Source organism: Aotus nancymaae, unplaced genomic scaffold, assembly GCF_030222135.1.
Source record: "Aotus nancymaae isolate 86718 unplaced genomic scaffold, 86718_ANA_hifiasm-v0.15.2.pri h1tg000007l, whole genome shotgun sequence".
NCBI lineage: Eukaryota > Metazoa > Chordata > Mammalia > Primates > Aotidae > Aotus > Aotus nancymaae.
The window spans coordinates 18,222,847-18,243,366 of record NW_026988418.1 but is presented as its reverse complement, the minus strand read 5'-3'; the positions used below and the strand labels follow the sequence as shown (position 1 = coordinate 18,243,366).

The following is a 20,520-nucleotide window of genomic DNA, read 5'->3' as shown; positions in this document are numbered from 1 at the left end:
GTACTTGGGAGGCTGAGGTGGGAGGATTGCTTGAGCCCAGAAGGCGGAGGCTGCCATGAGCCGTGTTCACACCACTGCGATCTAGCTTGGGTGATAAGAGTGTTCACCCTATCTCAAAAAACAACAACAAAACCTCATAGAATCGTATACCTAAAGAGAATGAATTTTACTGCATGTGAGTTATACTATAATAAATTCAACTTTAGGCCGGGCGCAGTGGCTCATGCCTGTAATCCTAGCACTTTGAGAGACTGAGGAGGGTGGATCACCTGAGGTCAAGAGTTTGAGACCAGCCTGGCCAACACGGTGAAAACTCATCTCTACTAAAAAAATAGAAATTAGCTGGGTGTGGTGATGCATGCCTGTAATCCCAGCTACTAGGGAGGCTGAGGCAGGAGAATCACTTGAACCCAGGAGGCAGAGGTTGCAGTGAACCTAGATCGTGCCATTGCACTCCAGCCTGGGCAACAGAGAAAAAACAAAAAACAAAAAACTCCATCTCGAAAAAATATATACATAAATAAATTGAACTTTTAAAGAATCCTGTGGCTTCTCACATTCAGGATAAAGTCCAAGCAGCTTAGCTATGCATTCCAGGCCGCTAAGGACTGACCGAACCACCTCTCCTGCCTTATTCTCCACTATTCCCCTTTACACCCCCACACATCATTCAAAATGGGCCATTCAGTATTTCCCAGATATGTCCTGAACTTTTTGCTTCCTTTCCTTCGCTCACACTCTTCCTTCTGTCCTATTTTTTTTCTCCTCCCTGGAAGAAGAAAACCCTTGAGGAAAGAACACATCTTGGAGCCAGCTGGACCAGAGATCCAATCCTATTCTGAGACTGTACTAGACAGAGAGCAAAAATGGCCCAGGCCTCCACAGCTACTTGCACTGGAGCCCTTTCCTATGTAACTTTGCAGCCTCTCCCATCACGAGGCAGAGTCCACTTCCCCTCCCCTTGAATCTGGGCTGGCCGTGGAACTTGCTTTGGCCAACAGAATGTGGTAGAAATAATGGTGTGGCATTCTGAGCCTGGGCTGCAAAAGGCTTTGCACACTTCCTCTCTCAAACTCCAGCCTCCTCCATGGGGGCAAGCCTGGGCTACCCTGCTGAAGGCCGGAGTCCATGTGGAAGAGAGTCTAGTTGTTCCATCCAAGACCATCCCAGACCAGCCAGCCTCCAGCCAACCCACAGACTCATGAACAATAACAAATGGCTATTCTTTAAGCCACTGAGTTTTTGGGTGGTTTGTTATGTAGCAATAGCTAACTGCTACAGTCAGTAATTCACTGTGGCCCTGGGAAAGTTACTCAGTGTCCTCGTCTAGATAATAAAGGCAATACTACATACTCCACAGGGCTTTGTGATATCCATGAGAGATGATTTTTTTTTTTTAATTGAGATGGAGTCTCATTCTGTCTGTCACCCAGGCTGGAGTACAGTGGTGCAATCTCAGCTCACTGCAATCTTTGCTGCCTGGGTTCAAGTGATTATCCCGCCTCAGCCACCCTAGTAGCTGGGATTACAGGCACCTGCCAACATGCCCGGCTAATTTTTGTATTTTTAGTAGAGACAGGGTTTTGCCATGTTGGCCAGGCTGGTCTTGAACTCCTCACCTCAGGTGATCTGCCTGCCTCAGGCTCCCAAAGTGCTGGGATTACCGGCGTAAGCCACTGCACCTAGCTGAGAGATGATGTTTATACGGACCTGCATATAGTGCCTGGCACACAGTCGATCTTTGATTAACAGTCATTATTGCCTTTCCAAGCCCACCTCTTATCCAGCTTTTGAGAATCAGATCAAATGCCACTTCTTCCAAGCAGCCCTCCCTGCTTGGAAGGCTCCAAATTCAATGTAATACTTATCTCCTCTGAACTCCCACAGTACTTCCCCTCTCCCTGTCCAATACACTCTATCCTCAACTAGAAGCGATTTGGAAAAACAGCCATAGTCTTAAACATAGGTATCCATTACAGATGTATACTCAAAGCCAGAAAAAGATGAAACGATCTGTATAGGACAGGGACAGAAGTCTGTTCTCCTGCCTCCCAGGCCTCTGCTCCATCCAACCATTACACACAGCCCCCTTCAAGGGAGATCTCAGCAGACTTCCTTGCACGTTCTTGTCACTCAATAAATGTATCCTGAATTGAATCAGCTAAGTTGGGGGTGGCATTTTCTGCCTTGAGGGCAATGAAAACATGCAGGGGGGTTTGGGGATTGTCCCAAAGACTGGGGGCCACTACTCCCCAGCCAGTGGGCAGGCACCTGGAACGATAACCATCCCACTGGGCAGGAGAGTCTTTCACCATGAAGAGGTGCCTCACCCCTCCCACAGGCCAGGAGTGCCCTGCTGTCAAATTTTCAGACAGGTCTATTAAGAATTCTCATTATTACTATGGGATTTTGTTACTGTTATTTTGGGCGTGTAAAAGTTTATAGTTAGGCTGGGCATGGTGGCTCATGCCAGTAATCCCAACACTTTGGAAGGCCAACGTGGGTGGATCACTTGAGCCCAGGAGTTTGAGACTAGCCTGGGCAACATGGTAAAACCCTGTCCACAAAAAAATACAAAAATGAGCTGGGTGTGGTGGCATGTGTCTGAAGTTCCAGCTACTTAGAAGTCTGAGGTGGGAGGATGGTTGAGCCTGGGAGGTCAAGGCTGCAGTGAGCCATGATTGTGCCACTGCACTCCAGCTGACCCTTCGTCAAAAAAAAAAAAAAAAAAAGTTCATGGTTACTATAATTTCTTCATGAATTTTATTATCATGATTAAATACTCAACTATGTTCCACTTACCATTTTTGCCTTGAATTCTATTTTGCTTAGTGCTTGTATATTACTACTCTTTTTTTTTCATTGTTGGTTACATATATATGGCCAGGAGCCCATATATATAATAGCCAGATATATATATATATATTTGGAGACATAGTTTCACTCGTTACCTAGGCTGGAGTGCAATGGCACGATCTCAGCTCACAGCACCCCCTGCCTCCTGGGTTCAAGCAATTCTCCTACCTCATCCTCCCCAGTAGCTGGGATTACAGGCGTGCACCACCAAGCCCAGCAAATGTTTTTGTATTTTTAGTAGAGATGGGGGTTTCACCATGGTGGCCAGACTGGTCTCGAATTTCTGACCTCAGGTGATCCACCCCCCTAGGACTTCCAAAGTGCTGGGATTACAGGAGTGAGCCACTGCACCCAGCCATGTCTTCCCCTTTCTTAAGCTCTCCATGTTAATTCATTTTTCATTTGACTGGAGTATATCCTCCAGTAATATTTTCAGAAAACATGCATTTGGTATACATCCCAACACTTACACATCTCTCATTTGCCTGGCACATGAATGATTGGTTAGCTACCTAGAGGACTCTACATTGTCCCAATTATTTTCCTTGAGAATTCTATAAACAGTGTTTTCTATCATTTATGTTTCAGAAGAGAAGTATGAAATATGCCTGTCTTTGATTAAGATTGCAGGTTGCAATCTAAATCAAAATCTTACAGATTGCAAGATTTTTATTTTGCCTTTTAAAACCCAGAAATTTCACCACACTTTTCATGGATTGAATGGGTACATTAACCTCTCTCCCTCCTGAAACCTCACTAAAACAAAATAAAGGAATAAAAATGATAAGGCATATACCCACAAGGGCAAAAAGAATAGAAGAAGCAGCAAGAAGAAAAAATATTTTGGAAGTTGAAAAGCAGATGGAAGAATGGTAACTAACCTCATAGACCCAAGAAAGCTAACCCCCAAATCAGTAGAGGGCAAAGCTAAGAATCCCCCAACTCCAAAAGACTAAGGAATTGGCAGCACCAGGTACCTCTGGAAGTGGGAATGAAGGTGAAACCGAAAACAGAGTTTGAATATCAGTTTGAAAGTCTGTATTTCAGTTTCTCTCCCCCACTGACTGCAGCCAGATGAGTGCCCTTCATTTAGCCCGGAGATTTATTCTCTGGAGACAGATTTCTGTTCAGGATGGCACCAGGCATAGTTGAAATCATGAGTACCATATTTAAAACAGGGAATTGAGCTGGGCGTGGTGGTTCATGCCTGTAATCCCAGCACTTTGGGTGGCAGAGGCAGGCGGATCACCTGAGGTCAGGAGTTTGAGACTAGCCTGGCCAACATGGTGGACTCTCTCTTAGAAGCCTTGCCAGGTGTGGTGGCTCACACCTGTAATCCCAACACTTGGGGAGGCTGAGGCAGGCGGATCACCTGAGGTCGAGAGTTCAAGACCAGCCTGACCAACATGGAGAAACCCCATCTCTACTAAAAATACAAAATTAGCCGGGTGTGGTGGTACATGCCTGTAATCCCAGTTACTTGGGAGGCTAAGGCAGGAGAATCACTTGAACCTGGGAGGCGGAGGTTGCAGTGAGCCAAGATCGTGCCATTGTACTCCAGCCTGGGCAACAAGAGTGAAACTCCACAGCAAAAAAAACCAAAAAAACAGGGAATTAAGTAGAAGTTTAATTACTAAATATTGAGAACTCTAGCCTCTTCCCTTCCACTTAGATTCTAGAGCTTGGACAGCCAAGCTTACCTCCCCCAGAGAAGCTCGCTCTGGCCAAGGCCAAGAGGAAAGCTCTGACAGTCGTGACGTTGGCAGTTCACCCAGTGACAGCCCCCGGCTTGATCACACTGTGGTAGTCAGCAAGTGCCCCCGAGCCTTCAGAAGCGTTTACAGCTGGACAGGGGTGCACAGCCAAGCATCGCCAGACATTTGAGGAAAAACCTCCGATGTGGAAGACTGAGGCCAAAAGGAACACGCAGAAAAACGAGATTTGGAAAAAAGCGGGAACAATGCCAAGCAAATAGTCTTAACGTCTTCAAAAGGAAGACATTAATCTTTAATCCTTTGAAGATATTTGTCTTAATATCTTCAAAAGATGAGGAAGTGCTGTCTCCATGAAACTAGAGCATATTGTTATCAAAGGAACATCCAGAAAACAAAAAGTTACTCTTTAAAAATATGAATGCAGAAATGAAATTTTCATTGAGGGAATGGCAGACTATTTCTGGTCACCTGAAAACAATTAGCAGCTCAGACGCGCTCAGCACAGAACCAAGCACAAGGCAGGTTTTTCAAATGAATCAGTCAATGAGAGTGTATTAAAAAATCCTTCACACCTGTTATCTGTCCTCTGCGCCTCCAGGCATAATTCTTCTGAGCCAGGAGCCCAAGGAGGGCAAGGGCTTCGTGGACATTGCAATCGATGGCCTCTTAGGTCAGTAAAATATGGCAGCAGCTTACATTTGCAGGCAAAGCTTACTTACATTTGTATAGTCTGCCACAGTATTTCACGTACCTTTTCCTTCTCAGGCTTCACAATCTCCTGAAATGAGTTTTACCAACCCCATTGTGAACACCAAGAAAGAGATTCCACGTGGTGAAGCCACTGAAGGCCGACGATCACGTGGGCTGTGGGCGGTGGATTTAGGGTTGATGGAGTACCTTTTCCTTACCAAGTGTTTTCAACAGATCATTTCATTTGGGTCTCCTCCACCATCTGCTCTTTTGACAGCTGAAGGAAATGAGGCTCAGCAGAGTTCAGCAACATGCCCCACCCCACACATCCCGGAAGTGGCAGAGCCAGGATCTGAATGCAAACATCCCTCCACTGCCTCTGCCGTTTGGCTGGCCTCAGGGGCCAAAGCTGTGTTCCCATGGGAACCAAACATGGGGAACCACCAGCCCACCCCAGAGTAAGACCCCCCCACCACCTTCGCCTCTTCTCCTGCAGCTCCAGTGCACTCACTGCATGAGCATGTCCCGGGCTGGGTCTGAGAGGTAGCGTTTGGATCCAGGCAGGTATAAGGACCGATATCGCTGCCACCTGTCCTTTGTCTCCATCAGCCAGGTGTTGAGGTAGCGGCCCACACCTACGGGGTTCTGCAACAGGGAGAGGGTGGCAGGACAGGAGCAAGCCTGGCTTGGAGACTGCGTCTCGGCTCCCTCTCCTCCCCTCAGACTCTGCCCTACTCCATCTGTTATGAACTGAATTGTGTCCCCCAAAAGGAGATGTTGAGGTCCCAACCCCGAGTAACCCCAGTACCTCAGAATGTGAAATAAGGTTGCTAAGGACATCATTAGTGGAGGTGAAGCCACACTGCGGTAAAGTGGGTCCTTCATCCAATGTGACCTGTGTCCTCATAAGAAGAGACACACAGGAAGACAGCCATGCAAAAAGACAGACTGGAGAGATGGCTACAAGCCAGGGAACACCAAGGATTGCTGGCCACCTACGAGAAGCTATGAGAGGCAAGGAAGGATTCTTCTCAACAGGTTTTGGAGGGAGCACGGACCTGCAGGCACCTTCATTTCAGACTTCTCACCTCCAGAACTGTCAGAGAATATATGTCTGTTGCTTTAAGCCACCTAGTTTGCGGCAGCCCTAGGAAGGGAATACAGCATCCCACCCGGCTATCTGGGTCGCAGATCCTCGAGGCAGCAACAGAGAGGTTGGGAAAGGAGATGCAACTTGCCCCAGGTGACATAGCAAGGGCAGAATTAAGGCAGGACAAGAACCCAGCCATCTGCGGAGAAGCAGTCCCAAGGCTGGGCTGGGGAGATGTTAGGACCCAGAAGCTAGTCCCGTGCTAAATAGAAGTTGCCTCCCACAAGGAAGAAGCCTGTTTCAGGAGGCGCCAGGTTTGGGGGTACAAGCAGAGGGGCTCTTCCATCCTGTGGGGCGTGGTCAGCTGAGCCACCAGAACCCGGACCTCACATCAGTCCTTCCCACTTCACGGTGGCTGGCCCTGTGGTAGCAGCAGGGTCATTTGGCTCTAGTCTAAATATTTCATTTGGGGGCTCTCAGATAAAGACTACTCCCCTGCGGGGTGCAGGCTAGAGGTGAAAAAAGGAAGGATTCGGAGACAACTAGCTGGTCCTCACAAGAATTGGTCATTGGGGTCTGGGCATGCTGAGGACCTTGCCACCATGTAGGGAGGTGAGGTGGCTGGCATGTTGCCCAGAGGAAAAGCTCAGGTGTCGGGGTGCAGGATGGGGCAGTGGGATGGAGCATGATGGGAAGGCAGGTAAGTTACAAGCAAGGCCTACCCAGGAGAGACCTTAAAATGGAAAACTGTTCAAAACCAGGCAAAACTAACCTGTGCTACTGGAAGTCAGGACAACAGGCTATCTAATTGCAGGTGGGGGTGGGAACTGCAGGGGCTCTTGGGGTGCTGGAAATGAGAGCTGTTAAACTCTCTGGGGGGTAGCTACGGGCCGTTATGTGACAATTCATGGAGCTGTGCACTTAGGATTCAACACCTTTATGATTATTAGACTCCAATAAAAGGTGCATTTACAAACTGAAGAGGGGGTGGAATAAGAAACAGAATGAGGTCAAAGCCCAAGGCCCAGAATTTAGCTGGTTTACAAGACACTAACTAAAGATTACATTGCACATTTGGGGATGCCTCTGGAGAGAAGGAAGAGAGTGGGAAAGGGAAGGGGCCGGAAGGGGGCCTTGCTAGGCAAGAGATGGGAAAAGGACCAGCTTCAGCAGCTGCCCCTGAGGCTCAAGACAAACACGAAGAGCGAATGGAAGGAGCGTGTCTCTGGGAAAATAAGAGAATGGCATGGCTGCCGTGTGATGCTCCTTAGCTCATTGGCTCTCAAAGTGTGGTCCCTGGAATAGCATCATCCGCATCACCTGAACTTGTTGGAAATGCAAATTCCCAGGTGCCAACCCAGGCTTCCTGTATCAGAAGCTCTGACATGGGGCCCAGCCATCTGTTTTAACAAGCCCTGCAGGTGATGCTGATACCAGCTCAAGTCTGAGAACCAATGCCTTAGGAAAATAAGAGTGGGAGTGGACCTCAGGCCCCTTGGGGAAAAGAAAGGGGAGGCATGTGGCTCACTCAAAGCATGGGTTGCAGAGGACAAAGAGGCTTTAGTGTTGGCTGTAGAGGCAGAAGAGCATTCCCACGTATCCCCCACCCCAGACCCACTCACCCAGCTTCCCAAAATCATCTGGCAGGCCTTTGCACCTGACCTCTTGGAGGAGAACAGGAACGGGGGCTGGTTGCAGGTCTGCATTTCTTCTCTTGTGGAAGCCAGAAACCAGGGCCAGATGTAGCCTATGAGTAAGGAAAGAAGGCTGAAATCTCGAAGGCTGTGGCAGTGTCAGCCTGGGCCCAGGGCAGGTGAGGGCTCCTGGCAGCTGACTCCGCCCATTCAGCAGCCCTGGGTCTTGAGCCAAGGATGGTGGGAGGCACCCAGCTACCTCCCAGCAAAGGGGCCCTCATGACCCATGCCACCCACTCTAGCACCCCCCCCCCACAGCCTGATGCCTCTTTTCAGGTGCCCAGGGACCTTCATGGTCTGGTGGGGCCCAGACAGCTGAAGACCCCATTTCTGAGGAAGGAGGCCACACCAGACTTGGAGCCAGATGAGCTAGGTTCCAATCCCAGCCCCTTCTCACCCTTGTTGGGAGAATTTGGGCAAATCCCTTTCCAGATCTGGGCTTCAGTTTCCTTTAGTGAAATGCAAATGATAATCCCTACCTCAGCGGGGTGGGGCGGGGGGTTGGAAAGTGCCTCGCAGGGGCAAACCCTGCTTGGGGGGCCTGCTCAGACCCCCAGAGGGCTGCTTTGACACCAGGGCCGAGCGCACCACTCCCTTGGGTGGAGCAGGTGGGCAGGCCCTCCAGTGGGGAGCTGTACTCTGCCGTGCTCCAGTTTCCTCCGCCCATCCTCCAGCACTCTGAGGCCAGAGGAAGGGGAAGGTCAGCACTGGGTAGGCCCTTCCTGGGCACCACACACCATGCTACAAGCTCTGAGTACACAGCCCCAACTAATTCTCATTACCACTTCACCATCTTCATAGGACAGGGGTGTAAACCGAGGCCTGAACAGGGTCTCATCTGAAGTGTCCCAACGTCCAAGACCAGGACTAGAAACCAAGTCAGTCTGATCCCAAGACTGAGCTAGTCCCCATGAAATTAACCACCCTGCCCCACACCGAGCCCCGGAAGGAGAGCTGCCCTCCAAGAAGGGAAGGCCAGCCATAGCAGCGAACTGACCAGAAGGTGGGGGCACTGGCTAGGGTTAGACCAGTAAATCCTCTCCATAGGGATTTTCGGGTTGCGGGGAAGTTTAGGAAAAAACCCCACGCTTCTTATTGTGACGTGAGTTAAGTTCTTCTACGAAACTCTTGAAATTCATCAGTTCCCTGGGCTTTTTTTTCTGAAAAAAAGAGAGAAAAAGGAATCTGTTATGCCAAGAGAATCAAGAGCTTCTTTCTCAACCGTCCCCTGCAACCAGAGAAAAGCAATGGGGCATCACTTACTACCCTGCTGTGCAGACATCCCGGAGACCAGGCCAGTCTCAAGGGCCCCTTGACCTGGGCTGGTGGAAACAGCCAGCCTTCCCCCAACCAGCAGGCCGGGGCGGAGTTAGACTCTTGCACCCAGCACCTGCCACACCCTACAGCCCGGCTCCTTTTCATCCATTTCTTCTTTCTTTCATTTGTTGGACATGTATTGAGTCTGGCACTGTTCTAAGCAGGAATGATACCTTAAATATTTCAAACCAGCACAACTGGAGGAGCACAGAGGATTTGGAGGGCAGTGAAACTATTCTATATGATACTAAAACGGTGGCTGCGTGTCACACATTTGTCCAAACCCACAGGAGGTACACCACCTGAGTGAACCCTAAGGCACGCCACGGAGTTGGGGTGATAATGACTTACTACTGTAGGTTCTTCAACTGCAGCAAACGAACCAGGATGCTGTGGGATGTTGATGGTCAGGGAGGCTGTACATGTTTTGGGGAGGGCAGTGGGTATATGGGAACTCCTTGTACTTTCCACTCAATTTTGCTGTGAACCTGAAACTGATCTAAAAAAAAAAAAAGTTTGGCCGGGTACAGTGGCTCATGCCTGTAATCCCAGCACTTTGGGAGGCCAAGGCTGGTGGATCACCTGAAGTTAGGAGGTCGAGACCAGCCGGACCAACATGGAGAAATCAACCCCATCTCTACTAAAAATACAAAATTAGCCGGGTGTGGTGGCGCATGCCTGTAATCCCAGCTACTCAGGAGACTGAGGCAGAAGAATCCCTTGAACCCAGGAGGTAGAGGTTGTGGTGAGCCGAGATCATGTCACTGTACTCCAGCCTGGACAACAAGAGCAAAACTCAGTCTCAAAAAAAAAAAGGTTTTACAAACAAAAGCAAACGGCATGGCCTGGGCACTGGCCAGTCAGAATGGGCACTGGCCATAGTGCCTGTGGAGGGTCCCTTGACCCCTGCTGTAGCTGGTCATGGGGAGGTCTGGGAGGCTCCAGGGAGCAGCCAGGTCGAGGCCTTAGCTCAGTGGCTACCTACCAGCTAGCCCCAAAGTCCTTCTACATTAACCACCACCCCACTAAGCGCTCCTGAGCTCTGCCATGGCACTCATCGCCTGCTCACACTCGAGAATTTTTTTTTAATTCATTGATAACTGAGTTTCTTTTCCCACAGAATGTAAGTTCCACAAGGTTGCTTTCCCCTGCACCTCGCCTACTACCTGGCCTGATCATACCCACTGCGAGCATGCAAAATGGAGACAAGACAAGCAGGCAATTAGACAAAACTTAATTCCAACGGCTGTGAGCACAAAGCAAGCAAAGCGCAGCGCACTATGAGATCACATCACAGGGACTTGATGGGGGCGGAAAGGAGTCCATCAAGACAAAATTCTACCTCAACTTCCCCTCCTGGGCCTCCTTGTTCTCTGCTTTGCTAACAGAGCACTGGCACTAACCCAGCCAGCTTGGTCTGCAATGCCTGCTGTCTTCAAAATAGGAGGGCGCCCCCGCCTTGTGTCACCGAGGTTCCTCATGGCCAAGCTCACCGTGGGCCATCTTCACCTCCTGCGCACGTCATGCCAATGCAGAGAGAGCTGGCAGTGAAGTCAGACAGACGTCCTTGGGTTCGAATCCCAGCTCTGCTCCTTCCAGTTGTGTGGCCAGCCTGTTTTCCTTACCTAGCACAGGAAGCCGGATGCGCCTGGCTGTGAGGGTGAAGGAAGGGGGTGTGGAAACAGCCCGGTGCAGAGCCTGGCACACAGGCTGGTGTTCCTGGTGCTGACTAGTGGAAACTGACAGTGCTGACAGTGGGGCCTGTCATCCTGCTGGGCAAACACTCTTCACCCCCCAGGTACACACCTGCATGGAGTAGTGTCCATAGGGCAGCAGCTTGCTCCGGTCACCAGAGAAAGTGTCATAGGGACCACGAGTGCCAACAGATCGTGCCACGTATGTATCAATGCCGCTTTTGATGGAGTAGGTGTCGGGTGCCAGACCACTGCCCTAGAGCACAGCAGAAGCAATGAGGCCTGCAGGACAGCTCAGCTTCCCCCTCTGACCTGGGAGTGCCCCTCCAGGACAGGAAGGCAGGCTAGGCCTGGCCAGCCAAGGGGGTACCTGATGAGCCCGGGGATGCGGCTTGTTGCTCATCCTGCACGTGAGGCCCTCGGAATGGGACTGGTTCCAGGCATTCTCCTCCAGCTTGGTGTATGGGTTGCCCTTCTCCCCATAATTTCCAGGGCCCGGATAGCAGTTCTGTGGGGCGGGGTGAGGGCATAGAGGCCGTCAGAACCACTCCTTGTGCTGAGCATGCTCCTGAGGGACACCTGGGATTGCCATCCCCAAGAAGGGAATGGGGTTTTCAGGGTGCCTGCTTGCTACCTGCCCTCCAACACAACATTGTTGCCCGTGAGCCTCCACCACTGCTCACACCTTCACCTCCAAGCTCAGCCTCTTTCCTGGGCTCCAATGGCCTGTCCAAGTTATATCTCCCTGCTTCCTCCTCACATCACACACTCTGGCCAACACAGTAGGACCCTTGCTGCTCCCCAAGCACACGCCATTCCACCCAACCTTCCCTTGTTGGCTCGTGCTGTAACCACTACTCCAAATGCCCTTCCTGCCCTCTTTGCCTTGGACAATTCCACTGTTCCTGCAAAGCCAGCTCAAACATCATCTCTCCTGGAAATGAAGCCTTCCTGCCCTACCACCTGAGACCGTTGCCTGCTTTGGTGGATCTGGCAATTCCAATCTTCACACCCCTGCACCACAGCCCTGCGTGACATGAGGGCTTTCTCAGTGTGCTGTTTCAGGGAAGGACTGCCGTTCTGGGTTCAGATCCCAGCTCTGCCGCCTCTTAGCTGAGTGACCGCGGGCCTTCTGAGTCTCATGGTCCATACTGGTACCACGGGATAGGAGTACTTTCTTCCAGGTAATGACGATGAAGTTAAAGAGTGTCTGCAAAATAATGTCTGCAAGCAAGGGAAGGGGGCTGGGCGGAACGGCGTGTGCTTCAGGAGTAGCAGGAGCCCACCATGTCCCAGCGTGGGATACAGGGAAGCAGCAGCGAGACAGCATGGACAGGCCAGTGGGGCCCTGCAGGAGAGGCTGAACTTGGAAGTGAAGGTGCGAGCAGTAGTGGAGGCTCACAGGTGCCTGGCACATGGTGACACCGACACGTGATAAGTCAGGGTGGGGTGGCTGAAGGTCTTGGGGAGCAGGAGGAGAGGTTAAGAACTGATTGGAATGACCATCTGGGACCTGGGCTGCCGGGGTCAGAAACGTGATTTTGTAGGCAGAGTGAGGAGAGAAGTCCACCTTGGGTAGACCCCTGGCAGGACGCTTTCTGCTGCTCTGCACCTTTCAGCCACGTGGGGTCACTGCTGCTCCGTAGATGGCTCGGCTGTACCCACCTCTGAGACTGGCACCTGACCCTGGGGAAGCGTGATGGGGCAGAGAGGGCAGGGACCTCTGCATGGGGAGTCAGACCACTAAAGGCATCCGATTTGTTCGCTCCCAGAGGAATGGGACTACAAGTCTCCTTCCAGGGTTCCCACGTATGTTCTGGAGAAAACCTCCGAGGATAGCTGCATGGTGTGTTAGGTGCTTCACAAGCCTCAGCATCTTGGTCCTGGCAGTGACTGGGGGAGATCAAGTCAGCACCATCCACAGCTAACAGATGGGGAAACTGAGTCTCAGAGAGGCGAACTGCGTGTCCCATGTCCCACCTCCAGAAAGGGACAGCATAAGGGTTTCAACTCCAAAGTCCATAACCTTTCTGAGCCTCCACTGTTTGCCAGGCACTGTGGAAGGCACTGGGTGGGTGAGCAGTGGTCACCACAGGTCCTGGGAGACTTTGAAGATGAGGGTTATGCCAAGGGTCAGAGTGGCCCTGCTCCTGGAGCCCAGGGGCAAGCGCAGCGCTGGGCACTTCGTCAGGATAATCCCAGTTCTTCCTTAAAACCTTCAGGTTCAGACGTTCAGTACCACACTTGGGCTGATGGGAAAACCCATGGTTTTAACTAGAACGTTATGTTGTCAGAGCTTTGGGGACTCAAACAGGAATGATTAATTGGAGAGGGGGAGTGTGGGAATGAATGAATCATCACTTTTAAGTTGTTCTTTTTTTTTTTTTTTTTTTCTGGCTGGACTTTGAAGAATGAGAAGGATTCCCAAAGACAGGTATGAGGGAGGGTGGGAAGGTCCCCCAGTCAAAAAGAGCAAAGGCAGGAAGGAAAGACAGTCAGCTTGTCCCCTGAGTTCCCACGCCCAGGCCCTGGCCTCCACTGAGACTCAGGGAGCAAAGTCCAAGAACTGTGGCAGCCAAGCCTGTGGGTGAAATGCCAGGTACATGTTGGACACCTGGGATTGAAAAGTCTGCTTCTGACAGCCGGTAGCTTCATGACCTTGGGCGGTAGGTTACTTAGCCACTTTATACTCCATTTTTCTCATCTGTAGAATGGACATAATGATAGTGCCTACTTCATAGGGCTGTCATGAACATGAAATTAATTAGTACATGGTAAGTGCTATGCTACATGTCCACTATTATTACTTTGGGTTGGATGGTAATGGCATTTTTAAATGTTCCAGGCATTCCTCTCCCTGAGTTACAGTTACAGCTTCTGCACCTGAAGATGCATCTGCTCATCCCCTGATCGTGTCAGGAGGAATTTCCAGTCTTCATAGAAGCCTTCCCAGTTTTGAGGTGCAGGAGAAGGGCCCTGGCTCTGGGACTGGATATTCCCATGTCTGCATCTCAGCAGCTGGGGCAAGCTGCTTATCTTTTCTGAGTCTCCAGGGCCTCATCTGGAGTGGTTGCAAAGAATTAAAGAGAATGTTTTGGAGCACCTGATACTTAGGATGTAAGTAAGCATGCACTTATTCAGTCCACAAATACTTCCTGCATGCCTATGTGTGCCAGGCACTGCTAGAACCCCAGAATGCTTCAGTGAAGGAACCGAGCAGATGTGGTCCACCCTCAGGGGTTGCTGTCCAGTGGGGAGGGACGCTAAACACACAACCACAATGGAGACGCCTAGGGAGGGAGACGCCACCTAGCAGGGCCAAGGAAGGCTTCTGGAAGCTGAGAGCTGCAGGATGAGTAGGCGTGTCCTAGGAGAAGAGGCTACTGAGGGAGGAAGGGCATTCCTAGCAGAGGGAACAGCAGGAGCAAAACCTCTTGTGAAATGGCATGGCCTGTGTGAGGGGCTGGGAGAAGGATAACAGCATCCAGCACAGAGAGGTCCAGGCTAAAAACTGCAGCACTGGCTCCCTTGGAAGGGGGTGACTCCTGCCTTCTCCCTCGTGCCCTTACTGAGCCTCAGCATCACTCAGTGTCCTCCTGATGGGATCATCATCCCCCAGTGCTGCCACCCCCACCTCTCAGCACCATTGCCTCCTCCCAACCCTGGCCCTCAAGAGGGTATTCCTTTAAAAAGGTAAGTCAGGTCCCCCTGTCAAAGCCCTCCACTGCCCCCCAGCAGCACCTGGAATAACACCAACGCTCCACGTCAGCTGCAGGGTCCTCATGACCCAGCCCTTCACTCCTCTGCCCTGTCGCTCGCCTCCTCTCACCCTCACCCAGTGCCCTCCAGCCACACTGGCCTCCTGCCTGCAGGTCTGATTAGACAGGCATGTTCCCACCTCAGGGCCTTAGCCTCTGCTGCTCCAATGCCTAGAACGCTCTACCAGACACTGCAAGTCTCCATTGCTCATGACCTGCAGGTCTGCTCAAATGTCACCTCCTCCCAGAGCCCTGACTACCCTCTATCAATTGCACCACCATCACTGTCTGTCCCTTCCCTGTCTCATTTGTGCTCACAGCCCTGCTTATATATGTATTCTATTTCCTTCTTTGTCCTACTGTTTCCCCCACTAGGACAACTACTTCATGAGAGCAGGGACCTTGTCTTCGTCACTGCTAGATCCCCATGCCTAGGTCAGCGTATGCCACTTAGGAGGTACTTTACCCTTATTCCTGGCTTGCTGGATGGATGTACAAGTGAACGAATTTGTTGGGCACCCCATGTATGCCAGGCTCTCTGCTCGGGACTCCAGACACGATAACACCTACCCCAATGAGTCCTTGGAAGCGAAACTCCCCAGAGCTGAGCAGCCCCCGGGTGCTACATGGTTTCTCCTGCAGCTGTTCTAAGAAGTCTTTGAGGTTGTAGGAGCCAGGCCCCAGCTTTTGCTCCTGTGCCAAGAGAAAAGAGCAGAAGATAAGAGCCTTAAGCTTGGGAAAGTCCACACAGGAAGAAGCCCAAGGCATGATGGTGTTCCTTAAAGGATAATCTCCATCTGGCCCTGGGAGGACACTGACGGCCACACGGAGCAGCTGCAACGGACAGGAAGACCTGGCACCAGAGAGGGAGAGGACTGGCCCTAGAGGCCTCACCTGCAGCCGCTTCTCTTTCATGATGGCCTGGTACTGGAAGTGGGGTAGCTGGGTCAGCCGCGTGGCTTCCTGGGCCTCGGCCCAGCCTGTGTCCACCTCCTTCATCAGCTTCTTCTTGCTGAAGCAGGTCTCCTTGGAGCTGTAGGTCCCAGGGCCTATGTGGGACTGATTCAGAGCATGGTCAGAGCTGTGACAGCCACACCTGCCCAGTCCTCCACAGAGCAGGTCCTTACCAAGCCACCACCCTGGCCCGGAGGCAATCTCCCCTGTGACTCCCACCCTCAACACCATGGCTGACACCACCAGGCTTGGCACTCAAGGTACAATCATCACATCCTCCATCACTGCCCCTCACACTGCAGGGAGGTAGAACAGCTCCTTCAAGACCCCACAGCTAGTCAGTGCACAAGCTGGGAGTGGCGCAGTCCCTTGCTTATCGAACACACTGGAAGCCCCCAGCGGGCCCAGCTCTGTGCTGGAAGAATGCAGAAGATACGCTCCTTCCACAGCTCAGCTCATCCACCACAGCAGGCAGCTCAGAGGGACAGCGGCCAGACGCTGTGGGAGGAATCGGGAAGGGTGTGCAAACTTACCACTTCCACAGAGTATGGGGCCTCAGTGAAGGTGCTGAGGTTCTTCCGGTTGGGATAAACAGCAGAGATGTCAAACCTAGCGGGGGCCAGTGGCCCAGTGAGCCTGTGCCTGGCCCCTGGCCCTGGCTTGGGCAGGCCTGGAGCATGGGGGAGTTGGTTGCCCATGGAGGTGACTTTGGAACAAGCTCATGAAGGAAAAGTAGCAGAGTTGCAGTGGCTTCAAATGTTCCAGGCCACGCCCACCCCACCCTGCCCACCAGCTCCTCCCCCCAGCTTCATGTTTTTCCACAGCCCTTATCAATATCAAACATTTTACAAATATACATACTTTTCTTTATTATCCACCCCCACCCCCACAGAAGAGAGCAAACTCCATGAGTACAGAAGTTTTGTTGTGTTCACTGCTGTAGCCCCAGATCCTAGAATAGTGCCTGGATCCTAGTAGGTGAGAGAGACAGAGTGGAATATGAATGAATGGGAGACAGACACCTAGGCTGAAATCTCACCCACCACGTTTGAGCTGAGTGGCCTACTATGGACCAGGCCATGTGGCCTCTCTAAACCTGTCACAGAGTAGGTGCTCTTGAAATGGTTTTAAAGAACTCACCGAGATGGTAAAAGAACCCTGGGCAGGGAAGAGCAGTAAGTATGGGGAGAAGAGTAAGTCCAGCCCCTTCTCACTGCCAGACCCTCCTCCCCTTATTCCCCTCCCTGCCAGGCTCAGCCCTGTGTAAGTGGACACCCTCTCTCCCGAGGTCAAGGGTGGCTTCGGGGTGGGCAGCGGCTGCTTTGGACAGTAGGCGTGAGCCCAGGACGCAAACAGACCCCACCTGTGGCTCTGCACCCCAAAGGGTGCACCAGTGAACCACTTGGTGGCCATGGCGCCGGCGCGGTTCCAGCCACTAGCTACTAGCTCCTGCGGGGTCCTGGCCTTCGCGGCAACCAGGCCTTGTGATGCGCCTCAGAGCTGTGGGCCACGCCCTCGCCCACGCGGCCCCCCCCCCCCCCCCCCGCCGCACCAGCGTGTGCACGTAGCCTGCTGATTTTTCATTTGTCCAGGCACATTTCCAGGGTCCTTACCTGGCCCCTGCAGATGTAATGGCACTTCTTGTATTTAACATGGATACCATCGAGTGGGGTCGTTTGTTGAGGAAGTGTTTCCGATTTCTGGCTTTGTCCCAGAGCCCTGCATGGAGACTGCCTAGGCTCAGAAAGAACCTCTTAATGTTAACCTTGTGCTGATGGGAAACTGAGGCCCACAGAGAGGGCAGACTTGGGCAAAGGACATCCAGCTCCTTCTCTACTCCGGGAGTCAGGGGAGTAGAAGTAAGGGGGACAGGGCGAGGAAAGCCAGAGGGTGGAGGGCTGGGCAAGACTGCAGGAATAGCCAGGACTCAACCGGGCCCTAGACACCTCTGGCACCCACTCTGGACGGACATCGTGCAGAGTGCCTGAGACCCAGATGTGGCCCCTGCCGTGAAAGTAATAGAGGAAGCAATGACCACATACTGTGGTCAGGTCTATGAGAGAGGGAAGCCACTGACCCAGCCTGTGGGTAGGTAGGTCAGGGAAGGCTTCCTGGAGGAGAATTCCAAACTCAATATTGAAGCATATGGATGAGTTTCCAATTAAAGAAAGGAATTGAGGGTATGTGCCCCACATATATCTGCAATTCATACGTAGTCAGCTCTCTCTTCCCTCCTTCCTTACCCCCTCCACCAGTGCTCCACAGCCATGGTCTGAGGTTGTCTGATTTCTCCCATGATGACCTGTGATCTTCCCAAAGGTCTTAGGCAAAGGTGGGGCAGAGATCCATACCCCATTCCATGGTGACAGCATTGAAGCCAGAAAGGTGTAAGTTGTACCAGAGGTCCTGCTTCTGGCCCATGGTGAAGCTGGATCAGAGGCACAGTGGGTCTTCTGCCAGGCCCCACCCAATGCCCTTCTGACATCCCAAGCCAGTAATTAAATAAGAACTGTGGCTCCCCAGCACAGCTGAGAGCTGGACTCTTGGGCACATGGCCTGACGGGCACATGGCCACAGCTGGCAGAGCGTCTGCACTGCACCACTGAGCTGATGGTCAGAGGTGTCAGGCCTCAGGAACAGGCAGCCTGGGTCATCTAAGCAGACTCTGCCTTTCCCAGCCATGGGACCTTGAGCAAGCCACTTCTTTCTTTGAGTCTCAGCATTATCAGTTTCATTCTATAAAGTGAAACTAATCATCTCCATCTCCCAGGCTGCTGGGAGGATGAAATGACCTGATTTAGGTAATACCCTTTGCACACAGCAGGAGCTCAACTGAAGGTCATTCCTAGCCCTTGGATAGGGACCTTACAGAGGCCTGAGGACAGAGACTTGTCTCATTTCCTCCTGGTGCAGCATCCAGCACATAGTAAATGTTCAGGAAATATTTGTTGAATGACAAGTGAATGAATACATGCATCTAGTCCAACTACCCAGTAACACATAAATCCTTGAAGAGACATTTAAATCCGGCTCTGCCACTTCCTGGCTGCTGGCCCTGGGCAAGTTACGCTTGCCAACTTGGATTTCCTCTTCTGTGACAGGGATAGTCAGGACTCAACCAGGCCCTAGACGCCTCTGGCACCCACTCTGGGCAGACATCGTGCAGAGTGCCTGGGACCCAGATGTGGTCCCTGCCCTGAAAGTAAAGTGACATGGACATATGACTGTAGCTTCCCAGGAGGGCTGTTTCGAGGTGTCAGCGAGGTGTGGACATACACACGCTCCAGTCCGTGCACTTCAGCCAGCCCTGGGTCTGCTCGGGTATTCTCAGGGTGACCCAGACATGCCTGCAGCTACATTGCTGCTTGTCTTCTGGCCTGAGCCTCCTGGCTCCAGGACTCATGGAGGAGTGACCAAAGGCTATAAGCCAAGGTCCACTGGGCTGGGAGTCCTGGCTGCCAAGGAGGCCAGAAAAGCCCAAATGAGTCAGCTCTCAGCAAGGCCACTGCCCTGGTAAGTCCAAGGTCTCCCATTACAGCAGCTTCCTTGTCATAGCACCTCACCCATTTTCTTTTATAGGCCATTGCACGCTCATTGTACACAGGAGGAAACTAAGGCTCAGACAGGTAGGATAACTTGCCCTGCACTTCTCATGAGCTGTAGGATCAAACCACGAATTTGGGACTCATAAAGACATTTGAGAGCTCCCTGGCTGCAAGAGTGTCTAACCCATCCAGACTCCAGAGCCACCTGTTATGTCAGTGGAGTCAAGTCAAGCTTCTCAGCCAGGCCTTGGGCCTCTGTGATGGGGCTGTGGCCGCTGCCTTCAGTCTTCATCTCCTGCCATCTCTGCCCCATGTTCTATAAGCTCCAGCCACAAGGCTGCTCTGTCCCTAGTATACCCCGCCCCTCACTGGAGAACCTCTGGCCTTTTCATATATTTGCTGCTGATGATATGAACCCCCCCACCAACCTACCCTTCTCACCCAACTCCTACTCATCTTGTTTAGAGTCAAATCAAAGGCCAAACACACCCATTAGGATGGCTATTATTTTTTTTAAAAATTAGAAAATAATATGTGTGGGTGAGGCTGTAGAGAAATTGGAACCTTTGGCCATTGCTGGTAGGAAAGTAAAATAGTCCAGCTTCTGTGGAAGACAGTATGGCAGTTCTCAAAGAATTAAACATAGAATTACCATATGATCCAACAATTCCACTTCTGGGCATATATCCAGAAGAATGAAAGGCAGGACGGAACTCAAACATACATGTGTACGCCCACGTTCATAGCAGCATTGCTCACAACAACCAAAAGGTAGAAGCAACACAAGTGTGCATTGACAGATACACAGATAAACAAAATGTGATATAGTCACACAATGGAACATTATTCAGCCTTTAAAAGGAAGGACATTCTTTTTTTTTTTTTTTTTTTTTTTTGAGACAGAGTCTTGCTCTGTCACCAGGCGCCAGGCTGGACTGCAGTGGTGCAATCTCAGCTCACTGCAACCTCCCCCTCCTGGGTTCAAGCAATTCTCCTGCCTCAGCCTCCCAAGTAGCTAGGACTACAGGCACGCACCACCACACCAGTCTAATTTTTGTATGTTTAGTAAAGATGGGGTTTCACCATGTTGGCCAAGATGGTCTCAATCTCTTGACCTCATGATCCACCCGCCTCAGCCTCCTAAAGTGCTGGGATTACAGGCATGAGCCACTGGCCCAGCTAAAAGGAAGGAAATTCTAACACATGC

The 20,520-nt window shown here is 51.5% G+C and overlaps 1 protein-coding gene across 1 annotated transcript in view; it reads right to left on the bottom strand.

Moving 5' to 3' along the window:
* Positions 1–20,520, bottom strand: part of CIMAP2 (ciliary microtubule associated protein 2) — a 30,667-nt gene that overhangs the window by 8,344 nt on the left and 1,803 nt on the right. The window contains 13 exon segments of the mRNA XM_064370521.1: positions 5,773–5,906; positions 7,974–8,047; positions 8,050–8,098; positions 9,043–9,117; positions 9,119–9,205; positions 11,169–11,312; positions 11,427–11,564; positions 15,385–15,507; positions 15,709–15,873; positions 16,302–16,377; positions 17,132–17,232; positions 17,429–17,550; positions 18,120–18,196. Coding sequence (XP_064226591.1) covers positions 5,773–5,906; positions 7,974–8,047; positions 8,050–8,098; positions 9,043–9,117; positions 9,119–9,205; positions 11,169–11,312; positions 11,427–11,564; positions 15,385–15,507; positions 15,709–15,873; positions 16,302–16,377; positions 17,132–17,232; positions 17,429–17,550; positions 18,120–18,196 — 1,365 coding nt within the window.